The sequence below is a fragment of the Clarias gariepinus genome, chromosome 23 (assembly GCF_024256425.1).
Source record: "Clarias gariepinus isolate MV-2021 ecotype Netherlands chromosome 23, CGAR_prim_01v2, whole genome shotgun sequence".
In the NCBI taxonomy this organism is placed as follows: domain Eukaryota; kingdom Metazoa; phylum Chordata; class Actinopteri; order Siluriformes; family Clariidae; genus Clarias; species Clarias gariepinus.
Window position 1 is genome coordinate 18,990,672 of NC_071122.1, and position 18,650 is coordinate 19,009,321.

Here is an 18,650-nt window from a genome sequence, read left to right on the forward strand (position 1 = left end):
CAAATTTATGACTTTCATTTGTAATTTTGCTTTGTAATTTAATTGACATCCCTTGATTACACAGTGATGAAGAAATTGATTAAATAAATTGTAGAAAAGGTCAGAAGATCACTTTTAAGAGGAATTAGGAGTAGATGCATTTAAAGAACCACAATATTAAAGGAGCATATTGAAATATGTGGAGCCCTCTGTTGACTAAAAATTATACTGCAAATGCAATACAATTCACACATTACTTTGAAAATGCTTTCATTTTCCCCTAAAAATGAAGAAATTAGTCAAGGTTTATTCTAATGTTTATTCCAATATGTATCCATTTTTTATAGGTCTAGAAAGATGGAACCAGAGGCACAAATACAATATAAGAAGGAAAATTCACATAGTATTATCATGTTTTAGTTGCTGTTTTTTATGTAAAGTGTCCATATATATTTACTAAGAGTTTTCTTAAAAACAAGTCAATATGGTTAGGGACTGGTAAATATTGACATGGTATATATAATTTTTTTTAAGTATTTAAGCTGAGGGGAGAAACATTCATTTTCATAGGTTTTTTAATGACTGTGGACTTAAACAAACCAAAAAACAGCAATGTGGTTACGAGGGCCGTTCAAATCAAACCGAGACTTGTGGTGACATTTCCAGTGAATGAAGGTGCAAAACCCAATTGACATTTAGAAAGGACTTTAAGTACAGTACAGTGATGAGACTCTTAGCCGCAATAAAAAATTTTAATGGTGCAAATGTTTTTAAAAAAAGGCCGTACGTGAATGATGATCCCAGTCAAAGTGGTTTGGATCCTGCAGCAGTCATGTCCGTTATAATTCAGCAAGTGGAACGCCTTATCCTTGAAAATTAATAGACAACAGATGAGATGCATCTGTCTGTGGGAACTGTACACTTAATCATTCACCAGTACCACTGGTACTTTACAGAAACTTAGCTATGAGTTATTGCCACATCTCACGTACAGTCGTGACATGCTTGGGAAGACAAAAAAGTTCCTCGGAGGCCAGGCAGTCCTATCATGACTTCGGCGTACAGAGAAAACTTTCAACCTTCATAGTATCCAAGCACTAGTGAAACACTGGAGAAAATGCATTAGTGTAGCAGGGAACCATGTATAGAGAAATAATGGCTGTTTTTATTTGCAGAACTGTGTTGTTTTTTTCTCTGCAATCAAAAGTCCCAGTTTGACTTGAACGCCTCTTGTACTCAAGGTTTTGCTTAAAACACAATTATTTACAGACTTTTAAAAAAAAAATTTTTTAATGGTCAAAGGTTTTACAAAACAAACAAAGAAACAAACAAAAATAATAAAACAACACTCTTTCGGTTTATAAACTAACGGTAATCTACTGTATAAATGTGGATAGATGACTAAGCACTACATTCCCCATGAACATTGTTGATAGAGGGGTCCTGACTGACTGACTGAGTGCTTTTATACTTCATGTTCATGCAGTAAAATGAGTTTAATATCTACTCGTGTGACTAATCTACAAAATAATCCTTTACAAAAAATTATCTTTTTTAAAATTATTTATTTTCAATAAGAATTTTAAATGCTTTTGGTTTTTCTTTTGGACAGGCATTCCACAGGACGTCCAAATCTCAGACTGCGGAAGTGATTTAAAATAATCCGCACACGTGCTTCTCATTCATCTTCCCCTGGATCAATACACACCTCGAGTGTTAATATAGTTTGCTTGATTCCTTTAAGCATGGATGTTCATAAATCTAAATTATCATTTATGTTCTTTATTAAACCCGTTGTGCTGATATTGTAACACACACACACACACACACACTCCTGCAGTCATGCAGCAGAGCAGTAGTGTTACTCGCTATCTTATCTTCTTCCAATACCTCGGAACCAAATACAGGTCTGACAGTTATATCCACATCTAAGATACATGCATTGCTTTTGAAAGTCATATTAATGTGAGACTGCTTTGTGATTACAGTGGGGTGATGAAGGCTCCTCCACACCAGCCACTACAGGGAGTGCAGAACCATTTAGAGGTCAGTGTTTATTATTACTTAGTAAGATATTACAACCAATTTATTTATTCCAATTTTTACAACAGTGGTAGTTGTAAAACCACAATCACACACTACAGGCAATCTGGGAACGCCAATCAGTTTAATCTGCATGCCCTTGTACTGTGGGAGGAAACCGGAGTACCCGGAGGAAACCCACCAAACCTGTACTCTCTATGTATAAGTCGACAGTGCTAACTACTAAGGCTCCATGCCGCTGTACACATGTAAAATAATTACACTAACAGCAATAAAAAAATATAATTTAAAATATTTGACATTTTAATAACCTTTGTGTTTTTGATGAGCACACATTTCTTCCACATTGTTGATGCTTCAGTACTATCCGTCCAGGTTTTAATAATGTATTAAAGGGTTCTCAAACCAGCTCCAGTAATTTCAAATCACCTTAGTTGTTTTCTTTGCTTGATGCAGCTTAATAATATACCTTTCTGAAATATCGACTTTAAGGTGTCTGAATCAGTCCTCAGCAAACTATATAAAGGACACTGCTTGAATAAGTTTCTTTGTAGTTTTAATTTCTTTGCCTCTTTGTGGTTTTTGATTCGGACATTAATGTTTAATTTATAAGTAAAGGTACAGTCTGTGTAAGCATGTGTAATATTTTTGTGTGTCAGGGTGGTTCGGTAAGTACTCTCTGAATCCTGCCTATCATTTTCGAGCATCTTTAAGAGAAAGGGACAGCGTAGAGTTCATGTAGTAAGATGAGGATAAGTAGTCTTCTCAGAGCGAGCAAACATCTTCATACTCAGAATGTGTTTCAGAATACACATAAGTCACAAATAATTTATAAAGGAGGAAAATATTGAATTAGAAAGGTACACCGTATGTAGGAAGCTGAGTAAATAACAAGGTTTTTCCCACAGTACATCTCTTATGTAAGGGTGTTCCAATAAAGTGTCTATTAAGGAGAAATTAAATTATATGCTATGTAGTCACGGTCTTACAGTTTATCTATAACAGTTTGTGTTTCCAGGCTGATTCCTTCCAGGAATAATTATTCCAAAGTATCGCTTTGTGAGGAGAAAGCTAATGTGTGTATTTTCCATTTTTAGATTTTTTTCTTAAACCAGTTTTCACCTAATTACATTTAAGCAAGACCACCAAACTTACAGTTTTATCCCGATAAGCATTAAGAAACATTAGTGCTGATTTTCTCTCACTATAGTAACCTTACTTAAGTGCACTTCCCTTTGACAGAGCACATCATATGCTTGTCATATGCATTAGACACACTCACACACACTGCTATCGGATGTTGGCATGAAGGTCTGACCATCTGCAGTCGTATTCATTCAAAAGCCATTAAGGATAAATGTGTTTCCTTTGGAATGAGACACCATCTTCTGGTCAGACACGTAAGCAGCACTTTTCCTTCTGCTGAAGTCTTCGGTTACTTTTATGCCGTCTTTTGGATTGTCCCCTAAAATCTGTATGCGACTCGGAAACTCTGAGTCTTGCCAAATGTGGGAAATGATTTTGGAAATGAAATGTCAGAAATATCCTTGTTGTGAACGCTAAAACATAGTTTAATATGAAAAAGAAATGGAATGATGATGCTGGTAAATGTGATGGGGGACACCCTATACTGTGAAGATGTTTAAAGGTTAAAAAACACAAGATATCAGGATATTTAATTGTGCTAAGGTTTCTTTAAAAAATGGGGATTAAAAAAACATTGTATTAAAAAAGCAACAAAAAAAAGAACAATTGACAACAATTCTATTGCTTGTTTATGGTCTCTTTTGTCATTAGAACGCAGTGCGAAGTCTAAAGCCTGTAAACCAAGTGTCGGTGTCCATCTCCAGTCGAACAGACACCGGCGTGCATGCGCTCTGTAACTCCGCACACCTAGACATCCAGCGCAGAGGAGACAAACCTCCCTTTACTGAGCAAGTCCTGACTGATGCCTTAAACTTCTTTTTAAAGGCAGAGCCAATCAGGTAAGAATTCTGCAGAGCTGATGATTCTACACATGTCCTAATATTTTCTATCGCATTATGTTCTTGAAAACCATATGACTCTGATCTCGATCCTGATTGGGCAACAGCAGCTCAGACATGAGTGTCATAAAAAAAAAATGTATCCCCTTATCCTAATATGTTGTCAGTTTAAACTAACAAGTATTTCTGTTAAAGGCATTCCAACTAATTAAAGGCTAATAATAAACATATTTTAATAAGAGTGTATTATCTTTAAAAGGGGACCTTAAAGGGCTTAAACAAGCAAATCAGATCTTCCCCCTATTGTGACCTCATATATCCAGAGATCCTCCCCTGTTTCAACTCAAGAGAGCTACATAAGTAAATAAGGTTAGGCTGGTGGGGAGCATCTGACTGCTAACCCAGTCTCCTTAAGCACTCAATAAAGACTATTTTAAGTCTAGATTTAAAGTTAATTAGTGGTTAGCAGTTAGTGGCCCTTTATATATATATATATATATATATATATATATATATGTTTCACCTTTATTATGTTCGTCAGAAACCCAGATTAAAAAAGCATGCAAAGTTCTCAAGCACAGATGTTGCATGCCAGAATGCAGGATCTGAGTTGCATTTCAGTTGGAAAATTAAGATACATTTTGGAGACCTCGAAAACTAATAGAAACTTGTTTAAAAGTAACATAATCTGTGAACTTTAAGAAAGACAGTTGTTTATGGAAGGGAGTCTACGGTATTGGCACTTTGTTAGTGCAGTAAGACACCATACGTATGGTAGCATCCCTAGGAAATGTTGTTACTATATAAGTACTGCATCTAGCGTGCCGTGTTACTGCACGTAGGGCACTGTGTTATATATCAGTACTGCATCTAGCACACTGTGTTACATATTAGTCCAGCACCTAGTACTAAACAGTACATCACCTAGGGCACTGTGTTACATATCAGTACTGCACCTAGAGCACTGCATTATATATCAGTACTGCATCTAGCACACTGTGCTCCATATTTGTACCGGACCTAGGGCACTATATTACAGATCAGTACTACACCTAGGGAACCATTTTACAAAAAATACTGCACTAGGAATGATTGTATTTCATATTCAGCCATGATACTGAACAGTGTAGACTAATGAGGTCAAGCTGTTGAGCTGGAGCAGAGCGAAGTTTAGCTTTCTGCATCATTTAACACACCTGATTTATTCATCAGCTCAACAGCAGTGCCTTTATTTATGAGCCGTTTGAAGAGGGGAAACACAAATCTCATTATGATTCTGGATCTCCAGCACATGCTTTTGGGCTGTAATAAGCTGAAGGTTGCTTATATAAGTAGTAAAAGAGTGGTTCAGGTTCAGGCATCATTTTTATGCTTGGTTTGACCTTAAACCCTTTGATTATGACACACTTTCGCATCAGCATCTTTTAAACAAGCTTATGCAATATCATGACATTTATGTCTATTCAGATTTGCATTAATTTCTTTCCAAGATCTAGATATGTTTTAACTGCAGTTATTGTAATATTTAATTCCAGCGCTGATTTTAAAAGCTACATTTTCTTATGTTAGATTTTCTCTCATTCCCTCTGCTCCCGTTCATTCTTGTATCCCGTTCCTATCGTCTCTGCATCTTCTGTAAACATGCTTTTGGTCAGATGGGGGTACAGTTAGTTGATGTATTTAGATTTTGGCGAGCATGTTGTGTCATGTAATTTATTTTCCACCCTGCAAATATTTAGCATAGACTTGTTAAGAATGTTGTTTGAGATTAGCCATGGAAAGGAATTTTATCTGTTAAATAACTGTTAGTTAAAATGAAGTAGGACATGAAGAAATGTTTTGTGGAAAGTTTAGGTCCTGTTACGGTTACATATTCTACATTTAGGAAAGAAATTGGAAATGCTTGTGCCTTCTAGAGTGGATATTCATAGACAAGAAACGTTGGCACGGATGATTTTAACTGGCCAAAACTGTTTACCAAAATCAGTTTACTAGATAAGCACACTATGCGGAAATAAAAATAGGGTTTATCTGTAGTTTATATAGAATATAAAGTTAGTTTAAATGAATAATATATAGTTGTTCACTCAACTAGATAATAAAATACTTTCACTGGCACTGCTGTGATTAAATGGTATATCATTTAATATCTGTTATTTAAATTGTGAATGAAGTTTTTTAAACTTATTGTTTTTTGTGCTTTTGCGTTGTATAATATGATTTGATTTTCCGGTCCAAACACATAGTAAATGTATTGCATTTGAAATTTTTTCCCTGTATGATGCTTCATGTGCAGTTGAGTAGGTGGGTACTGTCAGAGTCAACAAGCCATCTACTTTTTGAACGTGCTCTCAATTTGTCTCTGCGCATTCAAACTCTTATAACCTTTAATTAACTCTTCTGAATAAAAGGATAATAATGCTGGCTTGGTGGTGTGACTTAACCTGTTTTATTCCTGTTATAAAGGCTGATCAGTGTGGGGTCTGGTGATGTGGTGATAGACAGGAAGGCCTTTTTTGTCAAATTGTTTTGTTTAAATGTTTAATGTAGTGTAAACCTCATTGTTTTAAAACTACCTTGTGTGAATCAAGACTTCATCGAACTCCGACTTAAATGAATTAACTACATCTGCATTAGTGTGCCTTGGCCACCCATGACCCTGACAGTTTTCCTTCCTTGGATCACTTTTGGTATGTCCTGACCACTGCAGCCTGGGAACATCCCACAAGACCTGCAGTTTTGGAGTTGCTCTGACCCAGATCTCTAGCCATCACAATCTAGTCCTCAAATCCTTATGCTTGCCCATTTTTTCTGTTTCCAACACATCAACTTTAGGAAAAAGGGTTCACTTGCTGATATATTACCCAATTCCAACCGCCATTGTAACAAGATATTCAAACTGTAGCTACGGGTGAAAAGGGCCAAAGTGAAATGGCTAGACAACTGGGTCAGGGCGTCACCAAAACTGCTGCTCTTCCTGGTCTGCAGTGGTCAGGACATACCAAAAGTGATCCAGGGAAGGAAAATGCCTGCATCCCTCTTATACAGACATCTTATGATTTTATAGCTGTAAATCTTTTAGGTACCTAATAAAAAAAAAATAGTTGGAAGGCTTAAGGCTCCATGCATCCATTAAACTTTTAATATGGTGTACAACTTGTACACCTAATATTTGAATAATGGGATTATGTAAATAAAAGAAAATCTGTGCTGCACGAGTACCTGGCATAAACAGCTTGTTGTATAACCAAGGTTAAACAATCACTGAAAAAACCTACAGCACTACAGCAGTAGGCCAGTTGTTTTACTTATATTTGACACTGTATTTCTGGGCAACAATGTTTGCCTGCATTTTGTCCATTTATAGTTTTGTTAAAAGTTATGGAACATTCACAAAACAAGCTAATTTCTATTATCACTTACATTAGAGCAACTCTATAAACATATTCCCTCACCAGCCTCACTTTCTTTTTTCTTTGTCCCTAATTGTAACAGTGCACTGACACTGGAGACTCCTTCCAAAAATGTCAAGTAAACATCTCCATCCAACAGAAAACTTCACTATTATCAATGATTATAGATAAATGACAATGACGGAGCAGAGTATCAAGGTTGTCTTTAACTTTAAGGTAGATTTTATCCAACTATATTTAGTGAAAAATATGTTCGTCAATATGTATAAAGAAAAAAAACAATACTCGTAGTATAAAAGGATTTATAATAAGAAACCTTGGCAATCATGTCAAAAACCAAGTAGCACAGATTGAAATTATTTCTATCATATTATTTAGGGTACTTTAATTAATTAAAAAAAAAAAAAACCTGTTTTAAACAGAATCACGAGAGCCTACTGTGTACCGAATGACTTTCACGCCCGCTATCGTGCCATATCAAGAACCTACGTCTACCGCTTGGCCACGGGAATCAGCCGTCACGCTGAGCTGCCCATAACTGAGAAGGATTTTTGCTGGCCTTTATGGAACACGTGAGTTTCACAGAGTTTATTTTCCTCTTCACCCCACAATCTGTGTATTGCCAAAGCTATACGACAAAAATAATAGGGATGGGAATCACCAGGGGTATAATCACCATATAATCACGTTACCTAGGTGTATCTGTATTGTGATTCTGTTACTATCCTGATTTTATAAATATCCAGATTTTAGATTTTGTTACAATTCGAAACAAACTTAGCAAATTTTTTTTTCCTACAACACAGAACGCTGTGCTGCCTGCATTGCTTGAGTGTCAGTTACTATGTCTTTTATATTTTATTAGAGAGCTGTTGTGTAAATGAAAACAACATGTGAAACGAAACTATGCAACAAGTTACGTTCACTCATGCAGAGCGCTTTCTCTACAGCCAGGTGTATCGGTCATGTAGCCTAAACCTCACGTGTTTTGCTACTTACTTTAACTATATGCAAATTTTCTTGTCCTCCAACATGTAAATATTATAAAAATTCAAATCCTGTTCAGGACTTCAGTCCATAGCATGGCATTACACACCCATTCATTCAACCTAAAAGAGCGTGGCATGTTTCCACGCTCCTGGCATGTTTTTGTGACGTGAGGAGCCAGAGCAAAATCAGGGACCCTGGAGGTGTTAGGCGGCCGTGTCACCCTCTCAATCTATCCATCTAGGATCCTCTGTAGTCCATCTAGGAACCGTGGAGGCCACACTACGGGCAATTTGGGAACGCCAATTAGTCTAATCAGAGAACCCGGAGGAAACCCAAAAAGCATGGGGAGAACATGCAAACTCCATGCACACAGACCCAACGTGGGAATCAAACCCAGGACCTGGAGGTGCAAGACGACAATGTTGATCACTAAGTCACCATGCAGCCACGTTAGCCTTTGCACCACCTATACCAAATGTGTAAACAATAAAATCTTATAAGCTTATAAGCTGTTTACTTAAACATTGTTGGTAAAAAATGTTTAATTTATCTTATGTAAATTCAAGCCATTTTTTATTGCAATACTGTATGTTAACGTATGCAACTTTCTACTTAAAATCAAGCTTGAAATGTACTTAGGTTATGATATGACATACTTTTCTATAAGGGATACTCGGAAGTCTTTTATTTCTCTTACATAACATTGTATGATTCATAATAGCCAGTACATTATGCTGTTTTATCCTTTTATAGTTACACTTGATGTTAAAGTTCACAAGATGTAACTTTCTGTTATGGCTTACAGAATAATGGGCATAAGCAGTCAATTTCTGACCAGCATCTCTTTTCTCTCTTCAAATAAAAATAAATTGTTGTTTAACTAAAATAAGGTTTAGTTTAATTTATCTCTTTCTTTCCTTCTAATTATATATTTTTGTAACTTACTCGTCAGGCAGCTGAACGTAGACGCCATGCGGGAGGCGGGAGCCGTGTTACAGGGAACACACGATTTCAGCACCTTCCGTGCACTCAGCTCAGATGCACCGTTCAAGAACCCGGTGAAAACCATGGATCTAGTCCAGGTACAGCCAGGCCTCTCCTTCAGCCAGCGCCACTTCCGTAGGTACGCTTTCCCTACAGAGTCACTTCCTGAGCATTCTCAATGACATAGAACCTAAAACATTCCTCAACAAACTAATGGGTGGAGGAGAAAAAGGATTTTTAGGATAGAATGTATTGAGTGTATTGGGCTTTAAATGTCATGTAAAAGTGAAGTGAAACTATATTTAACATTTGTTGTCACATTTATAGCATAAAGTAAATGCCATGTTTCGTGTCTCAAATTGGTCACATTGCATTGAAAACACACCAATCCATGTATAAAACAGGGTTAGTAAAAGGTGTAGAGGGGGAACGGTGAAACTGGGGCAGATCGATTACAGCACACATCAATAAAACATATGACCATGTGGCATCGAAACAAACAGCAGCGTACAATACAGTATGTGTGTATAAGAACCGAAACATGATAAAATTATAATGATATTAAACAATAATGATAGATTATGATTTTAAATGTCCGTAGCATATAGCGTTTTTTTTATTTTATTTCTTTATTCAACATATTTATACAACGAATTTGTGCTTTGCTTGCATATGAAGGACAAAAACTGGACTACATGCAAAGTTATATTGTATATAATAATCAGTTGTACGAAGTGTCAAGGGTAGGACAGTATGGGGATGTTGGATGCGATAGCGGAGTAATGTCAAAGTTTGTGCAAGAAACAGAGCACACTTGGTGATCAAACTAGGCCATTTTTGCAGTAAACGGCAAAGGCCATTAAAGGAGTTCCTGGGAGGCCAGCGCAGGCAGTCTAATTATGGCTTTACCCATGATTAGACCATGATGGTATCCAAGCAGAGGTGTAACGTTGAGATAAGTGCATTGATGTAGCAGGGGGTTATATAGAGAAATAAAGCTAGTTTTTACTTTCATAACTGTGACTTGAACGCCCCTCGTAGTAATCCCATTTAGAAAAGGCACCAATTAGTGAAGCCTGTAATTAGTAATATCTATAACTTCATGTAGATGAGGGAGTGATTGTTGCTGATTGCTCAGTTTACTCTTTGGTAAATCGCTGTGGAATAAGAGGAATAAAACACATTGGTTCTTTTTACTTTATTAGCAGGCAACAGCATCATAGCAGCTTGTCACTATTAGTGGCAATGTAAAAAAAAAAGACGTCTGCTCTTTAAATTCATTCATGCAAGCTTTACTTTAAACCTACACTGCCGAGATGAATGATGCTGACGAGGTAGGATGATGTGTCTGTAATGTTTATACACCACAGATCTAAAAATAATATTCAGTGTCGTTTTAAACTTTTGTTTGGTTTGCATATTGCATAATGCTGTACAGGATGAGTTAGTGAGGGTGAGCAGTGTTTCTGTGTGTGTGTGTTTTTGACATTTTGGGAGTAGGAGTGGCAATATATGCGCTTGCATTTGAAAACCGTTGCTAGGCAACAGGTATTAGGCAGGTTTGGTTTTGGATACAGGCTGATTATCACAGCGGGCGGAGGGCACACGCTGCTTTCTGCCCGAGACAGTGATGGTTGCTGTTGCATAAACGTGCTCTTTTTCCTCAGGGGTTTAAAGAGAATCTATTCAGAGTTTCTGTTCTAAAGGTAGAATAAAAACTCCCTGTCTTGTGGATACCTTGTCCTGTGTACAATTCACTTGTTTCCATAAATTTTGGGATATTTAGTGTGCATGTAAAAACCTAAGATGTGAGAGGGAAATAAAAACCTTTCTTTTCTGTTTTTGTATTAGCTGGGCATTAAACAACCAATCAGATTCCCCTCCCAATGTGACCTCATATAAGAAGAGCTTATTGCTCAGCTCTGCTGTTCTCTTGTGGGGATGTGGCTCAGCCGTAGCTTATTTACATAGACACTGAAACAGTGCATTTGGAGGAGGAGTGAAATAAAAGTTGTAAAATATGGAACCTTTAAACGATAAAGATTGAAATACCCCAAGAGAAAATACATTTCACTTAGATTAATGCTTTACTACACCTCATGACAGTTTATTTGTAGTATATCTGATATCCATTAAATATGCTTTATTTCAGCTTTACTGAATCGGTAATCCGAAATAAATTAAATAGTCATTTAAATGTCTTCCCACAAACAGACACAGAGAGAGTCAAATTTTAAGCAAGTGATGGATGTGCTTCCTCACATCCGGCTCTCTAAAGGAATAGCGCGGGATGCTGAGGCCATCTGCTTTATTTTATGCTAATGTCAAACACAGCATGGAAGCATCAGCTTCTAACGACCACACACACACACACACACACACACACACACACACACATACATCACTTATAGTCCAACCATACACTGTATACAGTGGGAACGGGAAGTATTCAGACCCCCTTAAATTTTTTACTCTGTTATATTGCAGCCATTTGCTAAAATTATTTAAGTTAATTGTTTCACTCATGTACACACAGCAACCCATATTGACAAGAAACACTGAATTTTTACAAATTTATTAAAAAAGAAAAACTGAAATATCACTTGGGCCTAAGTTCAAACCCTTTGCTGTGACACTCATATATTTAACTCAGGTGCTGTCCATTTCTTCTGATCACCCTTGAGATGGTTCTACACCTTCATTTGAGTCCAGCTGTGTTTGATTATACTGATTGGACTTGATTAGGAAGACCACACACCTGCCTATATAAGACCTTACAGCTCACAATGCATGTCAGAGCAAATGAGAATCATGAGGTTAAAGGAACTGCCTGAAGAGCTCAGAGACAAAACATTGTGAGAGACAATTGTACCTTTGTGAGAGAGGTAAAGAAGAACCCAAAGATCACTGTGGCTAAGCTCCAGAGATGCAGTCGGGAGATGGGAGAAAGTTATAAAAAGGCAACCATCACTGCAGCCCTCCACCAGTTAGGGCTTTATAGCAGAGTGGCTCGACGGAAGCCTCTCCTCAGTGCAATACACATTACAAAACACCTGAAGGACTCCAAGATGGTGAGAAATAAGATTCTCTGGTCTGATAAGGACAAGATAAAACTTTTTGGCCTTAATTCTAAGCGGTATGTGTGGAGAAAAGCAGGCTTTTCACCTCTCCAATTCAGTCCCAACAGTGACACAGGGTGGTGGCAGCATTCTGCTGTGGGTTTTTTTTAGCTGCAGGGACAGGACGACTGGTTGCAATCGAGGAAAAGATGAGTGCGGCCAAGTACAGGGATATTCCGGACGAAAACCTTCTCCAGAGTGCTCAGGACCTCAGACTGGGCCGAAGGTTTATCTTACAACAAGACAATGACCATCCAACCTGACAGAACTGGAGAGGATCTGCAAGGAGGAATGGCAGAGGATACCCAAGTCCATGCGTAAAAAACTTGTTGCATCTTTCCCAAAAAGACTCATGGCTGTATTAGATCAAAAGGGTGCTTTTACTGAATACTGAGCGAAGGGTCTAAACACTTAGGACCATGTGATATTTTAGTTTTTCCTTTTTAATAAATCTGAAAAAATGTCAACCATTTTGTGTTTTTTCTGTCAATATGGGGTGCTGTGTGTACGTTAATAAAGAAAATAAATAACAAATAATTTTAGCAAATGGCTGCAATATAACAAAGGGTGAAAAATTTACTCAGTTTGTGAGTAAAAGCTCAAGGCTCTTTGCCACCCAAAATATTAAATGCCGCATCATCAGATCAATCCATTAGGAGTGACTTCACTTTCCTACTGACACTGAGACTTTTAATTATTTGCTATTTAAAGTGCTTCCTTAATTTTTTTTTTAAGAGCTCTTATCTTAGCTTAAAAAGTCTTAGCTGGGAGTCCTAAACTAAAAGTAATTTAGGAAACTTCTCAAAGCAACTCTGAGTAAGGAAAGTACAAAGTGAGGAGGAGGTGTGGTTGACCCGGTTGCTAGGCAACTTACAGCAATTCAAGGACTGTAATTGGTTGATTGAAAAATCTGTAAAGGCTTTTTATGCAAATTTTCTCTTATAGGCCAAATATCTTAAAGTTAATTAAAACAACCAAATTTAGAAAATGTGTCTATTTTTGAAGCAACCAATTTCCACACAGTAGTTACTGTATTTAAGTTCTTACATTTATTTACCATATTTACCAATTTACATGATTGCAGGACAGTTTATTTAAGTTGCACTCTTGGATGATATGTAGCAAACAATCCAAGAGTAATGGAAGGCAGTAAATCAAAAAGAAAACCAAATTGGACAGAAGAGCAGTGTTCACTATGACGTTCAGTGTTTAGAGAATATTTCTCCTTTGTGCCATTTTGTCCTCTGCTCTAGAAACTCTTAAGCCTCTTAAAAGTCCTTATGTCTACTCCTAACAATTTTTACCTTAGGAGCTGTTTTTAGGTCTAAGATGTTTTATCTTTACAAAGATTTAGTCTTAAATTGAAGGGGAAATTCTAAGAAAAGTTCATAATTCTAAGAATGTTCTTAAAATTTCATCACTAGGCCTCCGAGTGGCGCAGTGGTAAAGTGCTCGCCCTATCATCCGGAGATCGCTGGTTTGAACCCCGGGTGATGCAGATTTCCTCTCACAGCCGAGAGGATCTCGGCTGTGAGAGGAAATCCAGTTCTCTAGAGAGGCCAACTGATTGGCCGAGCTCTCTCAGGGGGGAGGGATGAGAGGTACTTGCGCTCCCACATTAATCACAGCTCTACAGCCAATCAGGGGTGTGTTACTCCGCCCCTAACGGTGCGTGGGCGAGCAGTTCGAAAAGATGCGGTCGGCTGACGTCACGCAGTTCGGAGGAAACACGTGATAGTCTTCGCCCTCCCGGCTGAATGGTAGTAGTAGCCTTAATGTGGGAGCCCCCTAGTGACGGGGAGGAATTGGCCATGACTAAATTAGGGAAGAAAATTAGAAAAAAAAAAAAGAAAAAAAAATTTCATCACTAGGAGCAACTTAAGAGGCTTTGTAAACACAGGCCCAGATCTAGAGCAGTGTACAGGAACATTAGCAGGTGATGAACAGATTGGTCTCTATTCTAAACAAAGCACCGTGATATGACCTCATGTTCCCTAACATATTTGCTTTTGTGTTTGCATTCGACTCGGTTTTCACGGCCTGCAACAATTTAAAGGAGCAGCCTGGCCGAAAAATTTTCCTTCCACCACAAATGCAGTCAATCAACCAAGTGTCTGTAGCATAAAAGGTAAATGTTATCATGAAGCTCCTAACTGTCAGTTAAGGATCGTCTAACTCATGCAAATCTTATGAGTAAGATGTTGGTAATGAAAAAAAGTGCAGAAATGATTTTTTTTTAAACACTTGTTCTAACATGTTATGGTTTCTTTAGTAACAACTGTGTTTATGATTTATGGACGGAGTCTCGAGTGTCAGTGCTTTGTATGTTTATAAATTTTTACAAGGTCCAAAGTTTTTACCAAATTTTTGGTAACATGACAAGTTGCATTTTTTGTTTGTTTTATTAACTTCGAGTAAGAAAAGAACATAACTGCTCCACTGTAAGTGAATAAAGGAACTAACTTGTCTCATGTACGTTGCAATGTGTTAAACTGTAAATCGATTTAAATCGGAAAATTACTGCGGTATCATTCTGTTATCGGAAAGTAATCATCTTCAGCAAATCAGAAAGTAAATAGTGCCACATCATTCCACTCCACTGCTGATTATTTTGCTATAACCGCACACCGAGATGTTTTATTGCATGCGTATTATTTATTGATACCTATGGTTTATTATACATCAATTAATGTTCATCAAGGACCAAAAGACTGTCATGCATGTCTTCACAATAAAGGTTTGCCTACAATAGAACAGAAAAAATAGTGGACCATTAGAATGATTTGTATTTGTTCTTTTTTTTTTTTGTAGAGACATCCAGTTTTGGGAGCTCACCTTTAAAAGTAGGTCCTTTTTGTACAAACAAGTAAGTATTGTTCAGTTGCCTTTGTGAAGCAAAGTACATGTCGTGTGCCTCCTTGTGTTGAGAGTGAACAACTGCAACAGTTTGATATACATTGCATACCGTAAATAGAAACCGTTACATAACTGCCCACCAATCTCTGCAAATCAAACAGTACTGCCAAATGTTTCCACCTAGTGTAATGAAGTCGGGTCAAAGTAGGGAAAAAGAAAGACTTGTGGATAAACATTTTTTAGAAGAAATATCAGTTGCCTCTACCAGAATTTGGCAATTGTACTGTACGGTTAAGTAGAAAAATATAAATACTTGCATGTTCTTTATTTTTGCTAATTTTGCTGCCAGTGATTTTGAAGTGTTCCTTATGGAAATTAATCGGAGGTTATTTCGATCGGCCCAGGTGCGGAGGATGGTCGGGGCGTTGGTTGCCGTCGGCCGGGGTGAGCTCTCCGTCAGACAGGTTCAGGATCTGTTAGACACCAGGGACTCTATGGCCTTTCCTCAAAACATGGCGGCTCCACCCTACGGCCTGTTTCTGGTCAACGTGGAGTATAATGACTCGGGTAAAGATGCAGCCCAGGTTTAAATTTTAGATTTATTACAAATAAAAAAAAATCAAAAGCAGTACCTTTGCTGTTTTACAGATCTGAAGCCTTACAGAGGGAACACTGACTGACTGACTATAAAAGAGAAAGGAGCACACAGCAACATGCAAATAATGTACACGTATAGAAAAAATAAATTTAGTATTTTGTATGTATGAATGTCTGTCAGTGTGAGTTTTGTTATTTATTTTTTACCACAGGAGAGTCTAAGGAGACAGATTGAAGACAAACTGCATGTCTTCTGTCTCATTAACATTAGATATTTTAATACACAATACCAGTCCACGGTTTGGACACAAGTTTGGATTTTTTTTCTACATTCCAGAACAATACTGAAGATTTCTAAACTATAATATAACACACGTCATTAGCAAATTAGGTACTGTAACTACAACAGCAACAGTCACGTGTTATTTTAAGACATAAAGGTCAGCTGTTTTGGAATAGTTCTTGTAAGAACGGTATTGTCAGGTGTGTCCATAGAACCCATCAAGCACCATGATGAAACTGGCTTTCATGAAGAACTTTCCAGGTAATTAAAACCAAAACTTGCCTCTGCTGCAGAGGAGAAATTCATTTAGAGTCAGAAGCCTGAAAAATCACCAATTAACAACCAGTACCTCAGATAACATAGAGCTGGTATGAAGGCTTTATGGCGCATAAGTAGCAACACATCTCAATATCAGCTGTTCTAAGAGGATTTAATCGTGGTGCTTGATGGGTTTTGCAAATGCACCTCACAGTACTGTTCTTTAAAAAACTGTTCCAGAAAGAACTGACCCTTCGTATCGTAAAATAGTAACTGACTGTTGTGGTTTGATAATTACCTAATGCCATACTAGTTTGGAAAACTAATCCAGTATTGGAAATCCAGTATTGTTCTTGATTGTAGAAAATAAATTCAAACTCGTGTCCAAACGTTTGACTGGTAGTGTAAATGATCGTACATTTGTGGTGATAAATCTAAGTATCCAGAACTGAGGCTATAAAAAGTAAAAAAAAATAATAATAATAAAAATTTTTACCATTTCAGGTTTACCAGCTGTACAATGTAGCACTCTACAAATCTAGGAGCTGTTTGCTAGCAGTGGCTACTTTGGTTGTTAAGTCTCATAATCTCTCCACTGGATATCATGAAGAATCATGTAGATTATTAAACTGTTCTATGGTACTAAATATAATATTGCAGTAATATTGCGCTAAATATACATTACCAGTCAAAAGTTTGGACACAACTTCTAATTCCATGGTCTTTCCTGATTTTTCTTTCTACATTGTAAAACAATGCTGAAGTCATTCAAAATACACAATCTCTTTTAAACAGTTGATATCGAGATGTGTCTGCTACTTATGCTCTGTAAAGCCTTCGTAACGGCTCTAATCTGAGGTGCTGGTTATTAATTGGTCATTTCTGAGGCTGGTAACTCTAAATAAACTTCTCCTCTGCAGCAGAGGTACGTTTTGGTCTTGCTTTCCTGGGAAGGTCTTCATGAGAGACAGTTTCATCATAGTGCTTGATGGGTTTTACAAACATTTGACAATACTGTTCTAGCAAGAACTGTTAAAGAACAGCTGACCTTCATGTATAAAAAAAAAACCTGACTCTTGCTGATGCTTAATTGCCTGATGCCATACGTGTTACACAGATCAGCCATAACATTATGACCACCTGCTTAATATTGCGTTGTTCCCCCGTTTTAAACAATAAATAAGTGATGCACTATGCGTTCTGACACCTTTCTAAGGAAACCAGCATTAACCTTTTCAACAATTAGAGCTACTGCAGTCTCCTACTTACCCGTATCGCTGTCGAGCTATACATGTTGCTCCTGAGCTGCCAGTGATCCAGACCCCCTCTGCCTCCTGGAGCTGACTGACTCGTCCTGGTGTCCTGCTTCTGGTTGGAGATCTCGTAGCATGGCTGCTCCGTGTGGTCTGCCTGGGATGTGTGTGGTGACTGGAGATGGTTCCACTTTTTCACAAAGACAGTCAACAGCAAACAACTGTTCTCTGAGGACTTGATAATTCAGGACTAAAGCCTCCAGGAACGAACTGGACTCCATTTTAACTTTAACACAACTTCTGTTATACTGAACTTCCAGTCTCTCACAGTATCAATCCCTGCTATCCGTTCACCCAAATGAGGATGGGGTTCCCTGTTGAGTCTGGTTCCTCTGAAGGTTTCTTTCTGTTACCATCTCAGGGAGTTTTTCCTTGCCACTGTCGCCCTTGTCCTCGGCTTGCTCATCAGTGACAGTTTTATCATTTTGATTCATACACATTCACATTTCATACAAACTTAAATAATTCTTTTGATTGTGTAAAGCTGCTTTGTAACAATGTCAATTGTTAAACGCGCTATGCAAATGAAACTGATTTAAATTATATTGGATCGGACTACATGGGCTATGTTTCGCTCCTCAAGTGCATCAGTGAGACTTGGCCACCCATGACCCTGTCGCCACCTCACTGGTTTTTCTTCCTTTTTGGTGGCACAAGGGGAACCTACTCAATATTAAGCAGTTTGTTATAATGTTATGGCTGATTGTTTTTTTGCATTTTAGTTTTGAAATCTCCAGTATAGTTCTAGAATAAAGAAAATAAATCACTAAACAAAAACACTGAAATAGGTGTATCCAAACCTATAAATTGTGCAACATGTAATTTGTTAA

The 18,650-nt window shown here is 37.5% G+C and overlaps 1 protein-coding gene across 2 annotated transcripts; it reads left to right on the forward strand.

Moving 5' to 3' along the window:
- Positions 1 to 1,641: 1,641 nt before the first annotated feature.
- pusl1 (pseudouridine synthase like 1) lies at positions 1,642 to 16,133 on the forward strand. 2 transcript variants are annotated; one of them, XR_008356175.1, is made up of 8 exons: positions 1,642 to 1,886; positions 1,968 to 2,025; positions 3,820 to 4,007; positions 7,843 to 7,992; positions 9,363 to 9,533; positions 15,325 to 15,356; positions 15,774 to 15,936; positions 16,018 to 16,036. XR_008356175.1 is itself a non-coding variant. In XM_053484215.1 (8 exons), exons 1-8 carry the CDS (start codon positions 1,822 to 1,824, stop codon positions 16,047 to 16,049), a joined length of 882 nt encoding a protein of 293 aa, XP_053340190.1. In that variant the 5' UTR covers positions 1,642 to 1,821; the 3' UTR covers positions 16,050 to 16,133. The 2 variants fall into 2 exon arrangements, 1 of the variants encoding a protein (XP_053340190.1); XM_053484215.1 differs by having other exon boundaries at positions 15,325 to 15,379; positions 16,018 to 16,133.
- The last annotated feature ends 2,517 nt before the right edge of the window (positions 16,134 to 18,650 follow it).